Raw genomic sequence first — 15,630 nt, 5'->3', positions numbered from 1 at the left:
GTGATTCCCGGAGCGTACGGCAGCTCGGGATGAGCTGAAAGCCCTGCCCACCGTGCCGGTTCCACGGTTCCGTGATTCCCGGAGCGTACGGCAGCCGGCATGGCCGCTGCCCTCAGCCAGCATGGCGGGCCCGCCCCGGGGAGGCGCTGCGGCCGCCGGGCAGCAGGGGGCGCGCGAGGCGGGGCCGGGCCGGGCGGGAGGGCGGAAGGACGGACGGAGGGGCGGACAGACAGACGGACAAACAGACAGACAAACAGACAGACGGACGGACGGAGCGGCCGGCGGGGCCCAGCGCAGCGGCACCCCCGGCCCGGCGGGGACAGGTGGGCACGGGCCGGGGACAGGCCCCGCGCTGGGGTGTGACGGGCGGTGGACGGGGCGGGCCGGGCCCTGCCAGCCCCGCTGGGGACGCGGTGCCGCTGCCGCCCCCCGTGCCGGGTTGTGACCCGCGGGCTCCGGGCACAGAGCAGCTCCCGCAGTGCCGGCTCGGGCTGTGTTCTTAGCCGGGRTTCCYGTRGGTTAAASCCCTGTTCTCCCCGGTGCCCAGGGCTGGACCGGCCTTGGGGCAGGGCAATAGAACCGGAATTCCATCCCACGGAGGCTGCGGATCGCCCAGCTGCCCGCGAGGTGCTTGTGCAGGGTGCCGGGTGACACTCGACGGTGTCTCTCACGTTGGGACACCTCTGCCTTTGGGAGCACAGCCCCAGCACCTGTGAGAGCACCTCAGGAGGCTGTGCTGGCGTGGGCGCCTGGAAAGCCGGGAACTGCCCCTCTCTGAGCTGCGGAGTGCCAGGGCTCGGCCAGTGTTTCGGGTGAATACCTTGTGTGCAGGTGTCTTCACTCCATTAAGAAGCTAAATTGAAATTTCACCTCTTTATCGTGGCAAATCCACTTTGTCCTTGACTACCAATCCCTCTGGCTTTCTCTGCCGGGTGTCTCTCTGTCCCGTGTTCTTTGTGGGACACCTATAGCTCATGTTTACAGTTTGTTGAAAATAAGATATGAAAGGGTTAATGCTCTTAACTCATAGTTGCGTGAGTAATGGTTTATTTTAGCTCTGGAGGGTTTCAGCCCCACCTGTCCATAGACCTTTGCAGATGCTTTTGCTGGCTGGAGTTTCAATAGCCATTAAAAAAGCTGAAAAGCTCGGGGTCCCCGAGGCTGCTGCTTCACTTGGCTGTTTGTAGGTGCTCAGTGTTTGATACTCGGAGCTGCTCACCTTCTGAGAGGAGCTCCTTGGAGAGGGGAGGTGTGTTTGTAGTGGCTGTTATACAGCAGCACTCGGTTGATCACAGGCATGAGAATGACTCTGGTGTTACAATATTGAGCATGAGAAGGACATGGAACTGCTGGAGCAAGTCCAGAGGAGGCCAYGAAGTTGATAAGGGGACTGGAACCTCCCCTGTGTCTGATAAAGTTGGGGTTGTTCTGCCTGGAGACCTCACAGCACCTTCCAGTGTCTGAAGGGGCTGCAGGAAAACTGGAGAGGGACTCATCATCAGGAACAAGATAAGAGGGAATGGCTTCCAACTGAACCTGGGGAGAATTAGGTTAGGTGTGTGGAAGAAATTCTTGACTATGAGGGTGATGGGGCCCTGGCACAGGGTGCCCAGAGAAGCTGTGGCTGCCCCGGGATCCCTGGAAGTGTCCAAGGTCAAGCTGGAGGGGCTTGGAGCACCCTGAGATAGTGGAAAGTGTCCCTGCTCATGGCAGGAGGGTGGAATGAGATGATCTTTTAAAGTCCTTTCCAACCCAGACTACTCTGTGATTCTGTTCCTTAACTGTGGGTGTCTCTGAAGCCAAATATGTCCAGGTGTTTTTGGAGGAACCTGAGGCATCAGGTCAAATACTTTCAGGTGTCATGAGTGAAATCGGAGTGAGAAATCACGGAGGTGGAACAGCTTAATGAGGCAGAGCTGGGAAGAGCAGAATGCAGAGAAATGTGTTGGCTGTGCCCACAAGCTGGTGCCTTGCACACAGGTGAGGAGGGTTAACCTGGGGCAGCCAGGGCAGAGCTCTCAGGTTCTGGTTGGAGAGGAAAATGTTCAGTCTGGGGGCAGCATGAATGCCAAAGAGTTCAGAAAAAAAGTCCAGTTTAGAAATGTGTGCTATTGCTGCATTGTGCTCCCTTTTCACCTGTCAGCCCCTCAGTGTGGGGAGCAGCTGTCAGCCCCAGTGCTGGGAAGCTGCACTTTAGACTTCCATAACTTTCCCTTTATTTGTTAAAGGAATCAGTGCGGAAAAGGTGCAGATCCATTCCTGACATCAGAGGGGAACGAATGAGGAAGCTGCAAGTTCTGTAGTTAATTTAGTTTTAGATTTTTGGTGGATCAGGACACAGCAGCTCAGTCAAAAGTCTCTYTTCTCCCCATTTCAGAATATAGGGGTTGTTGTTCCCTCACTTGGGGTACACTCTGGAGGGTTAAAGGAGCCAAGAAACCGTAGTAGACCATCTGTGTTTCTCCTGAGCACTTCTGACCTCAAAGCTCCTGGGAGACCTAACTGGAGATCAGGGTTAGGTGCCAGAGCAGCAGCTTTGGTGAAACAGCTCTKCTGAGAGCTGCAAGACTCCTGTGTGGTTGCCTTTCTGAAGCCTCAGGTCATGCTTGGAAACAGCCACCACAAAGCCACCACCAATTCTCCAGCTGCAAAAAAAAACCAAAAACCCAAACTTGGGGCTGGGCAAATTTCCCCTCACTTTTCCTGAAAACTGAGGTTTTGCTGTGTCCTTCTGACTCCTGATGAAGGTTTGCTGATTTCTGCATGCMGACAGGTTCAGGTCTTGCCCGTGGCTTGTGATCACAAGCCTGGTGACAACAGAGCATGTGCTGGGTCAGTGTTTTCCAAAAGAGCCTCTGCAATCAGTGTGTTTGTTTTACCGGTTTTGTGTGTGAGGAAACARCACAAAAATCTGTGTCAGCCTCTTCCTGACAGGCTGTGGGAGGAAGGAAGGGTTGGCAGGCAGGAGTATTTATCACGTGAGAGAAGGTAAGCAAAGGGGAAAACGTGCTGCTGGAAGAGGGTACCGGCTATAGGTAACCTTCTGTAAGGTTACCTTACAGAAGCCTCCTTCACTGGAATCTTCTGTGGTTTGGAGAATTGAGGAATGGTGTTTTTAAGCAGGCCAGGGGCTCCTTTGCAGTCACAATTCCTRACTGCTGCCTGTGCCTGATGTGAGTTGAACCCCTGGAGTGGGTGTCTGTGTGACTGGGGGTGTTGGTGGATCTTCCTTTGGGTGGATTCCCAGCAGCCAGCTCAGGATCAGCTGTGGATCTGCACTGTCAGAGCTGGGGGTGCTGCTGACACAGCTGCCAGCACAGTCCAGGCCCCACAGCTGAGAGCTGCTCACCTGTTGATCTTTTGGGGACATTGTGTCTCCTTTACAAAGTAAACTTTGGGGATTTTATTCTTGTCCTGAAACTCAGGGACAGGATACTGGCAGGAAAAGGTTCTTCATGGCTGTTTCGTGCTTTGCAGAAAATGCTCTGAAGGTGAACTGGACAGCGCCCGCAGGAACTAAACCTGTCCAAAGAAAGTCCTCCTTCACCCAAAGGCTSTTTGTGGTCAGGAGGGGATGGGCTCGGAGAACAGTGCTTTGAAGAGCTACACCCTGCAAGAGCCGCCCTTCACGCTGCCCACCGGCCACACCATTTACCCGGCCGTGCTCCAGGATGGCAAACTCGCCTCCGTGTTCGTGTACAAGCGGGAGAACGAGGATAAGGTCAATAAAGCTGCCAAGGTACTGCAGTGGGCCTGGGACACGCTTGTCACAGCTTTTATGGGAAGGGTGGGAATCAGTTAACAGGGGTCAGAGCCCTGGGAGTGAGAGCAGAAGGAAAGGTGGAAGCTGACCCTGGCCATGGGGCAGAAGGGGTTGGTATCTGCAGAGCTCATTGAGTGGGAGGCCATGTTCAGACAGCAGTGCCTGCTGAGGGTCTCTCTTGGGTCAATCCCACCCAAAATACCATGTTTATTATGAGTAAGACTCCTGTGTAATATTTTCTCCACCCAGTGCCAGCAGGGAGCCTGCAAGAAAGATGGAGAGACAAGAGCAGGTAGTGGCAGGACAAGGGGAAATGGCTTCAAGCTGAGAGAGAGTAGGTTCAGATTGGATATTGTGGAGAAATTCTTCCTTTTGAGGATGGTGAGGCCCTGGCACAGGCTGCCCAGAGAAGCTGTGGCTGCTCCATCCCCAAAGTGTCCAGGGCTGGGTTGGCTGGGGCTTGAAGCAACCTATTCACCTCACAGAGAGGTGTCTCTGCCCATGGCAGGGGGCTGGAACGAGATGATTTTTAAGGCGTTTGCAACCCAGACTACTCTATGATTCTACTTCAATGTGTTATAAAAAGTTCTGCAGTGAGTGAGGGAGTTTGCTGAGTGTTTGGTGAGGAGCAGACGTTGGCTCTCTGAATTCCATGAGAAAATATGGCTGAAGGAGCAAGACTGAGCTCTGCAGCCAAAGGAAAAGCCTCGGGTGAGGTCTAACTGATGTCTTTGTTTCTGGAAGCACCTGAAAACCTTGCGCCACCCTTGCCTTCTGCGCTTCCTCTCCTGTACTGTGGAAGCAAATGGGATCCACCTGGTTACTGAGAGGGTGAAGCCCTTGGAGATGGTCCTGGAGACACTCTCTGCTGCAGAAATCTGTGCAGGGATCTACGATGTGTTGCTGGCRCTCATCTTCCTCCATGACAGGGTAGGTACCCCTGGCAGAATCATCAGGGAAAGAGATGAAAGGTGACAGGAGAGCTTTGTACCTGGGCTTGTCTGGGTGGCTCATTGCTGATTCCTCCCAAAARGACAGACACATGCCCCACAGTTCTTGTAGTCTGAAACTGCTAAAATTGGCTGCTTTGTAGGAGGAAGGGTATTTGAAAATGTTGTGGAAGGAAGGGAACAAGCAGTTCTCAGTTCATGGGTCTGCTTGCAGTAATTCTTGCTTTAGGGAAATGGGMTTGCTTGGCCTTGGCATTTGTTTACAGCTGTTGCCCCATGCCAGAGACTGGTGTCACTGCTGCCCTGCCTGGCACTGTGTTTGTCCAGGACTGCAGGTAAATCCCAGCTCAGACTGTAKCTCTGGGGTTTTGTGTTCACAGTTGGAGAACTTCCCTGGATTTACAGTTGCACTGCAAGGGCTGTGACAATTAGGGCTTTGTCTGCTCTAAAACCCTGGCACCTGCTGGTCACCTACAAAATCCCAGAGGAGCTGTGTGCTTTTTGGCAGCTTTCCCTCAGCTCCCTGCAGCACCTAATTAGTGCTGATTAAGATTTTACATCTTCATCTATCCCGTGAGTCAGTTACCGTTTTTTGGGTTTTTCTGTTTTAGGGAAACCTCACACATAACAATGTCTGCTTATCATCCGTGTTTGTGAGCGAGGATGGGCACTGGAAGCTGGGAGGAATGGAAACAGTCTGCAACTTCAATGAAGCCACCCCAGAGGTAAGAGCCAAGCCAAGTGCACCCTGGGTGCCCAGGAGAGGATTCCTGGCCTGTGGAACCTGGGCCCAAGTCCTTCCACTTAGCTGGATTTGCTGTTAAATGTGTTGACTCACTTCCAGCTCTGTCCTGAATCTTTGCTCTAAGAACACCATAACTATAAACTACAGTGTCCACTCAAATTAATTCTCCATTAGCCAAAATGCTACTTTTCTAAGGGACACTGCTGGCTGCAAAATGAGAAATCTTTGCCCTGCTGGACTGATACAAAAACGTTAAAAAAGCAGGAAGATTCAGGTTGAAGTGAGTCATTAAGGAAAGTAAATGCCTCCTTAGCTTGTGCTGGTGGCATCTTCACCTCCTGTTAGCTGAAAGAACATTCCTGGTGTGATGTCTGCTGCCTGYTGTGCAGAGTCATTGCAGCAGCAGGCACAGSCTGCCYTGGGTGCCAGCAGATGGGGYGGGGGCAGAGCTGCTGCCACCCCTCAGCCCTGGCCCACGGGGACAGCCTGCTCTGCTCCTGGGCACAGATGAGAGATGGAGGCAGCTCATGGCCCCCCTCTTGTCCTTCCAGTTCCTCTGCCACGTGAAGTCAGTGCGAGATCAGTCGTGCATCCCCTGCGAGGAGATGGTGAGTGACAGCAYGGGCTCAAGGAGCTTCCTGCTGGCAGCAAATAAAAATGGGATGGTCAGGAAATATTTCTTCATTCATATGTTTTGTTTCTTTATGCCTGAATGGCATGGAAGTGGCTCTTGGATAAAATCGGAGATTTCCTTTGTTCCTTTTGTCCCTCCTCTGTCCCATCCCTAGTTTGGGAATAGTGTTGGGCACATACTTTTCACTTTGTGTTGCTTCTAAATCATCAAAGTTTTGCAAATATCACAGAGCTGCTGAGATTACCCAGATCACTGTGCTCCCATGGTTGTGTAACTCTGATCACAGCCTTTTTCTTACCTGTTAGTCACTTCCTACCCATGAGAATCCTTGGAGCTGCTTATGCTGAAGGAGCACGCTTCTGCTCTGTAATTATCAGCTGTTTACATAGAAATGCTGAAAGCTGTTGACTGCCTGTATTCATTAGGGAGTTGTGCCTTCATGATGGAGTTGTTCCTTTGGGTTATAAATTCCCCAGTGGGGTTTTTTTTAGCATAATATTGTACTGTGTAGGGTACACAGTGGAGCTTTGGTGCTATAAAAAGACCTGGAGAGTGTATGTGGTGGGAGGTGGGAATAAGGCCTCATGGAAATCATCAAATATTTCATAAGCTCCTGCTTTGCTGATTTTTTTTTCATTTTGTTTTATTTTCAGTCTGCAGACTTCAAAATCCTGCCCAGCAGCTACGGGCACGCGAGGGATGCCTACGCCTTTGGGACAATGGTTGAGACTCTCCTGACAATCCTCAATGATGAGGGTTAGAATGACACTGGTTTATTTTGCTGGTGACAGGCACTGTGGCTCAATCCTTGTGTGCTTTGAGCCATTCACCTTGCACTGCAGCTGGCAGGAGTGTTAAGGGCTCAGTGATCAGTGTTGCTCCTTGTTTGCAGACCTTGGCTTCTCCTGCATTCCCCTTTTTCCTGCATTTGGATGTGCTCAGATGTGGCTGGAGGGGCTTTTTGCCCCTCCCAAACCTGCTCCAGTCCTGCTCCTCCAGGGGTTATGGATGTGGCACACGGGTCAGTGCCACAGCTGAGCAGGAGCTGCCACTTCCAGCAGAGAGGCAGCAGGAAGTTTCTTGGGAGCACAGCATTCCTTGGAGAGACAGTAGCCAGGCAGCTTAGGAAGAGAAGTGGAAATGCTATTTTTCCCTTCCTGTTGCAATTTTGCTATCAGAGCTAAAAATAAGTTTTGGGGAGGGTGGAGGACTCCTGAGAGTGTGGAGAGAGAAATCTAATTGTAGGTGCTCTGGATTTCAGTTTCAGCAGATATTCTCTCCAGCTTTCAGCAAACCTTGCACTGTACACTGCTGAATCCAGACCCAAAGTGTCGTCCACCACTGTCCAGCTTATTGTCTCACGAGTTCTTCAGGTAAGGACAAGGGTATCMGGCCTCTCTTGGTCATGATACTGCTTATTTCTGCCTTGCAAGGCATTAATTTTATGAAGATGTGGGATGGAAATGCAGACTTAATCCTCACCTCTTGCAGGGATCTTTGACAAAGAGACTCCTTAAATGAAGGCAGTGATACCAGCCTTTCCAGTGATGTGCTGAGCAGCAGCATTCAGGTGTCACCTCCTTGCTGGCACTCTTGATCCACCAGCATTTGACTTGTGTCCTTCTTGTCTTGTTGTCTCTGCTAAAGGAATGGTGGGGGTTTGCAGCCTCTTCATTGCAAGTAGTTTAAGCAACAATAAGGATTACACTTGACAGTCTGTGTTTTTGTGCTTAGGAATGATTTCCTGGAAGTTGTGAACTTTCTGAAGACCTTAACACTTAAGTCTGAGGAGGAGAAAACTGAGTTTTTCAAGTAAGTGAAGAAACCRTAATCTGGAAGCTTATTATTTCAGATGTATTTCTGCTAAATGGGTTGTGGGGGGACCTGGGAAGGCTGCGGGCAGATTTTGATGGCTTTGGCAGAACATTGTTTACTCTGTAACACATTGTTTACTGCAGCCAAAGTAACCATCCTATCAAAGAGGAAACTCTTCACCTCCTCATTTCCCAGTTCCTTGTGAGTGGTTTGGTGTTTGGGAGGGGCTGTTCCTGCTGGGCTCTGCATCATCCTGATGCTCCCCAGCCTCCAGAGCAATGCAACTGCCTGTGAGAGAGTATGCAATAACAGAGTTTGTTGGGTGAATTAATCTTGTGGTGCCAAGAGGAAAGCTGTTGCCTATAATGGATGTCTCAGCTGCAGTAGGGGGACATCTTACAGTAAATCCCACTGTTGTGGTCCCAAAGAATCTKCTGTGTAAATGTGGCATTATCTAGGCCTGCAATTGGGAGAAGCTGAGTTTTTCCATATAGAAGAGCCTTGGTGTTTTCACAGAGCTATTTTCCTGCCTGTTTTATACTTCTGTGGTTGCCTTCATTTTTTTTCACTAGTTTGAGGCTTAAGAGGAGGAAGTAAGGGGAGAAAGGAGATCRTAGCAGGAACATTCAGAGGGGTTCTCACTATCTCTGTGTCAGCARTGTTTACTGAGGGAGGGAATGAACACTTTGCTTAAAGATAGGGGCGTGTTGCCCTTTTATCAGGCAGAGGGGCCTTCACAGCATGTGCATCATTCTCTTGGTCTCCTCCAGCCTAGAGAAAAGCAGTAACTGTTATTTGATACTATAAAAATGAAAATTTGACCAAAGAGAAGTTGCACAAAATTAAACTCTGATAAAYCAAATCACTACTCTCTTGGTCTCATTAGACAGAAGTGGTTTCAAAAATGGGATTCCCTTTGTGCAAGGGAAACTTCCCTTGTGTGGCAGAACAGCCTTTTCCAAAGCAGTAGGAAGAATTCTTTTGATGCACCAAGATGTGGAGTGAGAAGAAAACTCTGCTGTAGTTTTGACTGTAATTCTTCATGGGATATGCCAGCTCTGAGGCAGTTTGATGCCCCAGCAGCTTCCTGTGCCAGTGAATGTGCCTGTGACAGTCCATGATCCGGGTGTGGGGTTTTACAGGATGTGGCTCTGGCTCCTGGTTTGTGTTATCTTTGCCTCAGGTAGGAGCAGAGGCTTCTCTGTGTAGGTCACAGTGCAGGCAGAGGGAGAGGCTGCAGTGGGACACAGTCTCTGGATGAGTCAGATACAAAGAGGGGAAAAATATWTTAAGGGAAACGGGCATCAATGCATGGAAGGCTGGCTTGGTACTAATTGCTGTCTCCTGGAATGCAGATTCCTGCTGGACAGGGTGGCTGGCTTGTCAGAGGAGCTGATAGCATCACGGCTTGTGCCTCTCCTACTCAATCAGCTCGTGTTTGCAGAACCTGTAGCTGTCAAGAGTTTTCTTCCTCATCTGCTGGGCCCAAAGAAAGGTGACCTTTAAATACTTTCTCATCACAATTATTCYTGGCAGGTTTGGAATGAATTCAGAGGGGGTGTTTCATAGAATCAAGGGAACAGTGGTGTTTCTCTAAGCAGAACAAATACTGTAACATACAGAACTGGAAAGGACAGTTATCTGTGCTTCCTCCTTGGCAGTTCTTTGTACTGCTCTGCTGATGCTGGGAGGAGAATTAGGAAAGATCCTGGTGTCACCAGCTGCTGGGTGAGCTGTGTTTCGTGGCTGGAGCAGCCTTTTCCCATSCTCACCTTTGTTCCCTAGAGCAAAGTGGGGAGAGCCAGACCAGCTGCCTGCTGTCTCCAGCCCTGTTCCAGGCCCACGTCATCCCTGTGCTGCTGAAGCTGTTTGAGGTGCACGAGGAGCACGTGCGGATGGTGCTGCTGTCTCACATCCACGCCTACGCCGAGCTGTTCTCTCAGGATGAGCTGAAGAACATCATATTGCCACAGGTTAGGGACAGCAGACCAATGGGTGGTGCAGCCTGGAATATGGGATTTCACAGCATGGTTTGGGATGGAAGGGACTTCAAGAACCCAGGGACACCTTCCACTAGACCACGCTGCTCAGAGCCCCATTGAGCCAATAAGGATCAGCCACCCTCTTTAGCTTGTAGCACGAAGTGGAAGGCTGATTTTCTGTCATGAAAGAACATCCAGTCTCTGCTGAGAGCTGTAGGGGATTAGAAATGAGATGTGCTGCAAAGGTAACACTTAAAGAGGAAAGCACTGCAAAAGCAGAGTTCTCTGTTGTGGTAACGTGGCTGTGTTGTTGGTGTAGGTGTTGCTGGGCCTGCGTGACACCAGTGATTCCATCGTGGCCATAACGCTGCACAGCCTGGCYGTTCTCGTCTCCCTGCTTGGGCCTGAAGTGGTTGTAGGTGGAGAAAGAACGAAGATTTTCAAAAGCTCTGCCCCAAGTTTCATGAAAACTGCTGATCTCTCCCCAGAAGGTAAAATATATAGTGTTGCTTGTTCTGTCCAGACAGTGTAAGGCAGAATTTCTTGGATGATTAATCAATTGGTGGTGAGAGGTTAATTGAAAAAAAAAAAGCTAATTTGCAGCGAAACTTCAATTTTAAGTTAGGTGCTATTTGCAGATACAGATTTGATATCASAAGAACAGTTATGTAAAAGTATTTTAAGTATACAAAATACACTGGGAAAAAGTGAAACCTCTTCTTTGTTTAAGAATCCCTGTAAGTAAAGGACATAGTGTGTGTATGTTTGTCTTTGGTGGAAAAACTATATTGCCTTACTAACGGAATTCTGTAGGCAGTTATTTAATGTTCCCTCTGTCCTTCCTGTTTTTAAAAATAGTAAATCTCACCTTCTTCCCCCAATTTCTATTCATAGATTGGAAAAGGAATACGAACTTCCCTATTTTATCAGCTCTCTGGAGGCTTTTCAGCTAATGCAAGTGAAGACAATAGCCCCTGCACCTGCTAGATAACTTGGAGCCAAGTGTACTAAGGGAAAGCTTCTCTGGATATTGAAACTAAGAATGTTTATTAAGGAGGGAAAAGTCAACTTAGACATACARATACCAAGTGAAATACATGACAGAGATCAATTTAAGTGCTTGCTTCCTGTTTATGTGTGTACTGGCAGCTACCACCCTTCATTAAAATCTGTGGATGGCTCATTGCATTAGTTTCTTTACATTGTTTATTTTAGCAGACTGTAGAAAAGAAACCACTGAGGATTATAAGCTGAAACCAGGTTTATTTTTCAGAATATGCTTAAATCAGCTTTAATTTTAACTACAGATAAACAACAAAAAACTCACCTTTGTCCTCAACAGTGAGTGATGACCTGCAAAAAGCAACACAAGAGGCTGAACACACGAGGCTTAACAAGCTGTTTGCTTAAGCCCCTCAAAGGATGTGTCCTTTATGAAAGGCACGGGGGGAGGAGGTGGATCCTGTGTGTTCCTTGCAGTCCTCTGCAGTGCCATGGGCCATGTGTCTCTGGTGGCACTGCTGATCCCAAGCCTAGGCAGGCACAGGTGAGCCCTGTGGACACAGATGCAGCACTGGCCCAAGCTGTGCCATTCTGAAGTGGTGGCACAGAGTCCTACACAGCTGAGGCCAGTGCTGGCAGATCATCATCACTGCAGCTCCCAGAAATGAACTGCAGCCAGGAGCTTGACAAGCTGCCATGCCTGGGCCAGGGAAACACCTGCAGCTCCAAAGCATGGCCCTGACTGCCCGCCCCCACCCTGGGCTGGGATATGAGGGCAGCTGTCATTCAGCCTTCAGAATAGAGAATCCCATTCCAGGAAGGTGCTGTGCCCATGCCCAGGCATGGAAGGGGGTTGGTGCAGTGTCATGAGTTTGCTTATGTTTTGAATTGTTGTGAGCGAGTGCAGTGCTTTTGTGTAAGGCAGGTACCAGGGAATTCGTGGTGCAGTTGGGATTTTGGATCCAGTCAGGTGGCAAACAGCATTTTTTAAGCATCTGCTCTGATCATAATCAGTTTATTCATTGTGTATTTCTTGAAAGAACATCTCTGCAAAAACTAACCAAACTAACCATGTACAGTTGCCATAACTTTGTTCCTGCAGGCAGCAGGAACAGAGGAGTATTGTGTTATATRTGGATCAGGAGGTGCAGCTGTTGGATTGCTGTGCCAAGCTTCAGCATTGTTCAAATAAGAACATTCCAGTGCTGCAGGCAGTTTAACTCAGACTGACACCACACCTTGTGGACTTGTGTCCTTTCTTTTCCTTTATCCTGGCAGGTTCCCCCAGTCACAGTGTGAGCAATCACAGAAACCAAACCTCTCGRCCCCTGAAGAGCAGTCCCAGCTCGTTCCCCAGCTCTGCAAATGCACCTGTCAGGAAGCTTCCTGTGCGACAGGACAATCCTCTGGCTGCAAAGACAGGTACAACCTACCCTCATGCTTCCTTTCAGAAATCAAGTGTTTTACTAATGAAGTGTTGCTTGAAAAGATCTCATTTTGCCCATGTGCTGATGTGAAAGCTTCAGTGAACCAAGGAAGCTGARTGTGACCCTTGACACCCTAGAGAATAGCAATTTGGGAAGCTGACATCCACAGACCGGGTGCCTGGACTTGAATTTGTTTACTTATGGCAGATTCTGTGCTGTGTTTTCACCCCTCCCACACCTTGGCAGATACTCTGGATTTACAGGTCAGCTCATCCTGACATTCAAAGCTGATTCTGTTTCCTTCCATGSCCTTTTGTCAGTCACCTGAGAGCCCCAGGACTCTGAGGTGAATTCCCTCCTTAGMAAACAGGAAGGTGTCCCTGCTTTCTAATCTGAGAGGAGTTTTCTTTCCAATCAGTAACTGGCTTGTTCCCATGCCAGGTGCTGCTCGTGATGTCAAGGGGTTTTAGGCACAACTCTATCTCTGCCTGCACTTGCTCTCTCCAAATGAGTGTGTAACACCTTTGTCTTCCACAGGTGAGCAAGGCACTCAGCCCCCACTGAACGGAATTCCTGGAAGCATGAACACACTGGGGAACAGCAGGARCTCTTTGACTACCTCGGAAAAGCCAGCAGAGGAGTGGCCAGACTGGAGTGAGCCAGAGGAGACAGACACTGAGAAAACTGTGAACATTCAGATTCAGCCCCGGGAGCTGCAGGGCAGTGTGGAACCTTATTTTGCTGATCATGATGTAGATGAGAAGCCTTGGGATGACTTTGAGCCCAGGAGCCCCAGTCCTAAACTGTCCTCAGGAAACTGCCTCACTGTGACACAYGCTGATGCAGTTGAAAGGCCGAGGCCTCTGCCAGGTCCCCATCAACTGAGCAAAGAATTCAAAAGCCTCAGATTGAGTCCGCCCACAAAGTCTTGCCCTGGGAACAGCTGGAGTAAAGACAAGTGGGACCATAAGGAACAGCTGGGAGTAACTGTGCTGCCAAAAACCTTTCAGGAGAGGTTGAAGTCTTCATCAGAGTCKGGCCTGGGAGAAGAATTCACAATCAAAGTGAAGAGGAAACCCATGCAAGACCCTGAGCTGGACTGGTTTGCAGATATGATCCCAGACATTAAACCTTCTTCCACTCTCTTGATTTTACCTGAGGAGAGGACAGAAGCTGTTGTTCCCACTCACTCGGCTGGGGTGTCCAGCAGAGAAGGTGCCTCCCAGAATGTGTTGTTTTCATCCAAATTTGCAGCAGCTGATGTGATAGAGGTAAGAGGCTCCAGGCAGGGAGGTTTAGGTGACTGCAGCCCTGAGAGGCTCCACAGCACACAGAGTGCTGTAGCACGGCTGGCCCCTCAGGCAGAGGGTGGGTACCTGAGGAGGGATCAGTGGCACAGCCACTGATGAGTCTTGACCTGTGAATAGAAGATGCTGAGCTCCGACTGATGCAGCTTAGCAGGCACCAGGTAATTCAGTGGGCTTTGATACAGCAAAGAGACCTGTGTTAACAGACAGGGAATGGACTCACTTTGTACACTACTAGAAGCCCTAAGGAACTTTAGCTGTAGCYTCTACTCTGCATTGCTGTATCCTGGATGCAGGAATCCTACACTTGGCTAACCAGAGCCTTGGTTTGTGAGATGGGTAAAACAAGGCTGGATCAGGGCTGCTGAACAGACATGGTCCCAAACACACAACAGACAGAAGGGGCTTTCAGACACAGAGAATGCTCAGGACTGAAGTGGTTTTTTTGGCTCTTCTAGGAAAAATGTAATAGTATTGTAAATTAAGGTCCAGGAAACCAGAACCTCTGGATTAAAGGTTTTTTGGTGTGTTGTTTTCATCAAAGAATAATTAAAACATTTCTCTATTTCAGAGACCCAGAGAAGTTACAAAACTGCTTTGTTTAGCAAATGAAAATCCCTGTAGCCTCATTATGGAGACTCCAGAGATGATTACTGGTTCCTAGGCCGCATTCCCACTTGAACATGTAACTCCCTTAAGGAATAGGTGTTGACTTCAAGTTGTTTTGCTCATTCAGCCTCAAGAGAGCTACCCCCAGGAATAGMAGGGAGCATGGGGAGAGGAGCCTGGGCTGTTAACTGAAGTTGTTTATGACAGTCAAAAATGGAACAGTGTCCTGTGACAAGCACTGTCCCATTTTGGGGGAAAGGCAGTCAGTGTTGTGTCCATAGGTGGGGGAGATCAAACTTACAGTGTTAGAATACAGCAGGAAAACAGATCTTTCTGGGGGAAAAAGAAATAATCTTATTTATAGCATCCTTTTTTAACAGAAAGTGGGTTTGATAAAAACAGTACAAAAAATACAAGACTCTCCCTGTTAAGTCTGCTTTTGTCTTTAGGGTGATTCCTCTTGTAGTTCAAAGCTCTTCAAGACCAAAAGCTGCAAATATGACACCACTTTTGGGCTTTGGGCATTGTGGATGAATGCTCTGCCATGACAAGCCACACAGGCTCCTGCCTGGCTCCTAGGGCTTGCTAAGCACACCAGTACTTTCCACATACCTTAACGTTGGTAATTTTATGTGATTCTAGGCTGAAGCTACAGGCTGGGGTGAAGAAGAAGAGTTGAACTGGGAAGATGACACAGACTGGTAACAGGACTGAAGGAGACCAAGGTGATTTATGGTGTGTTGGATCCTGTGACAGGAGTTGCTGCTTCCCCAGTACAATGAATAAAGTACCTCAGCGCTGCTTTYGCCACAAGGCAGGCACTTACTGCACAGCCACGAGATCCTGTGGGGCCTGAGCTCTTGTCATGGATGCTCCTTCCCAGTCTGTGCCAAAAGCTGCAGGGGTGAGCCTGCACTCGAGCAATATGCCCAGCTGTGGTGCTRCCACTGCTCCCAGAGAGAGGACAGCGTGATGATGGTGATGGTGCTGATGTGCTACTGGAGGCCAAGAGTGGTGTAAGAGATTGTTCCAGAACTCATCCCTGCCCTGAAAAACTGCTGACAATAAATGAAAGTCACACTGAGTTCCTTGGTTAATGTGCYTTTTTCCTTTGGCTTTTCTTCTTTCCCCAGAAATGTAAAGCCCTTAGAAATGGCTCCTTTTAACATTTCAGCTAAGAGATGATTTTAAGATGAATGTAYAAGTTACTCAACTTATTTATTTGTTTGTGTAATTCTGTCAGTGGATGGCACAGGAGGTGCTAGGAACCATAYAGTGAATGACCACAAACTGCTTGAGCATTGTGTTTTCTGCTCTGAACTGTGACCAATAAAGATTATTTTTAAAGGATGACCCTAGCATGGAGTGGAACCAGCAGCAGAGATATGTTCAGAGA

General features: G+C 49.1%; 1 protein-coding gene across 1 annotated transcript; it reads left to right on the top strand.

The window, feature by feature from the left end:
• Positions 1-240: 240 nt before the first annotated feature.
• Positions 241-15,585, top strand: SCYL3 (SCY1 like pseudokinase 3). The gene is made up of 14 exons (XM_057383007.1): positions 241-323; positions 3,478-3,739; positions 4,508-4,693; positions 5,325-5,438; positions 6,010-6,066; positions 6,746-6,848; positions 7,354-7,465; positions 7,827-7,904; positions 9,263-9,402; positions 9,693-9,880; positions 10,209-10,380; positions 12,170-12,313; positions 12,856-13,589; positions 14,877-15,585. The coding sequence occupies exons 2-14, from the start codon at positions 3,575-3,577 to the stop codon at positions 14,937-14,939; spliced, it is 2,256 nt and encodes a 751-aa protein (XP_057238990.1). The 5' UTR covers positions 241-323; positions 3,478-3,574; the 3' UTR covers positions 14,940-15,585.
• Positions 15,586-15,630: the final 45 nt, after the last annotated feature.

The sequence above is a fragment of the Malurus melanocephalus genome, unplaced genomic scaffold, assembly GCF_030028575.1.
Source record: "Malurus melanocephalus ecotype Western Australia unplaced genomic scaffold, MMel_1.1 scaffold_601, whole genome shotgun sequence".
NCBI lineage: Eukaryota > Metazoa > Chordata > Aves > Passeriformes > Maluridae > Malurus > Malurus melanocephalus.
This window is presented reverse-complemented; position numbering and strand designations above follow the sequence as displayed.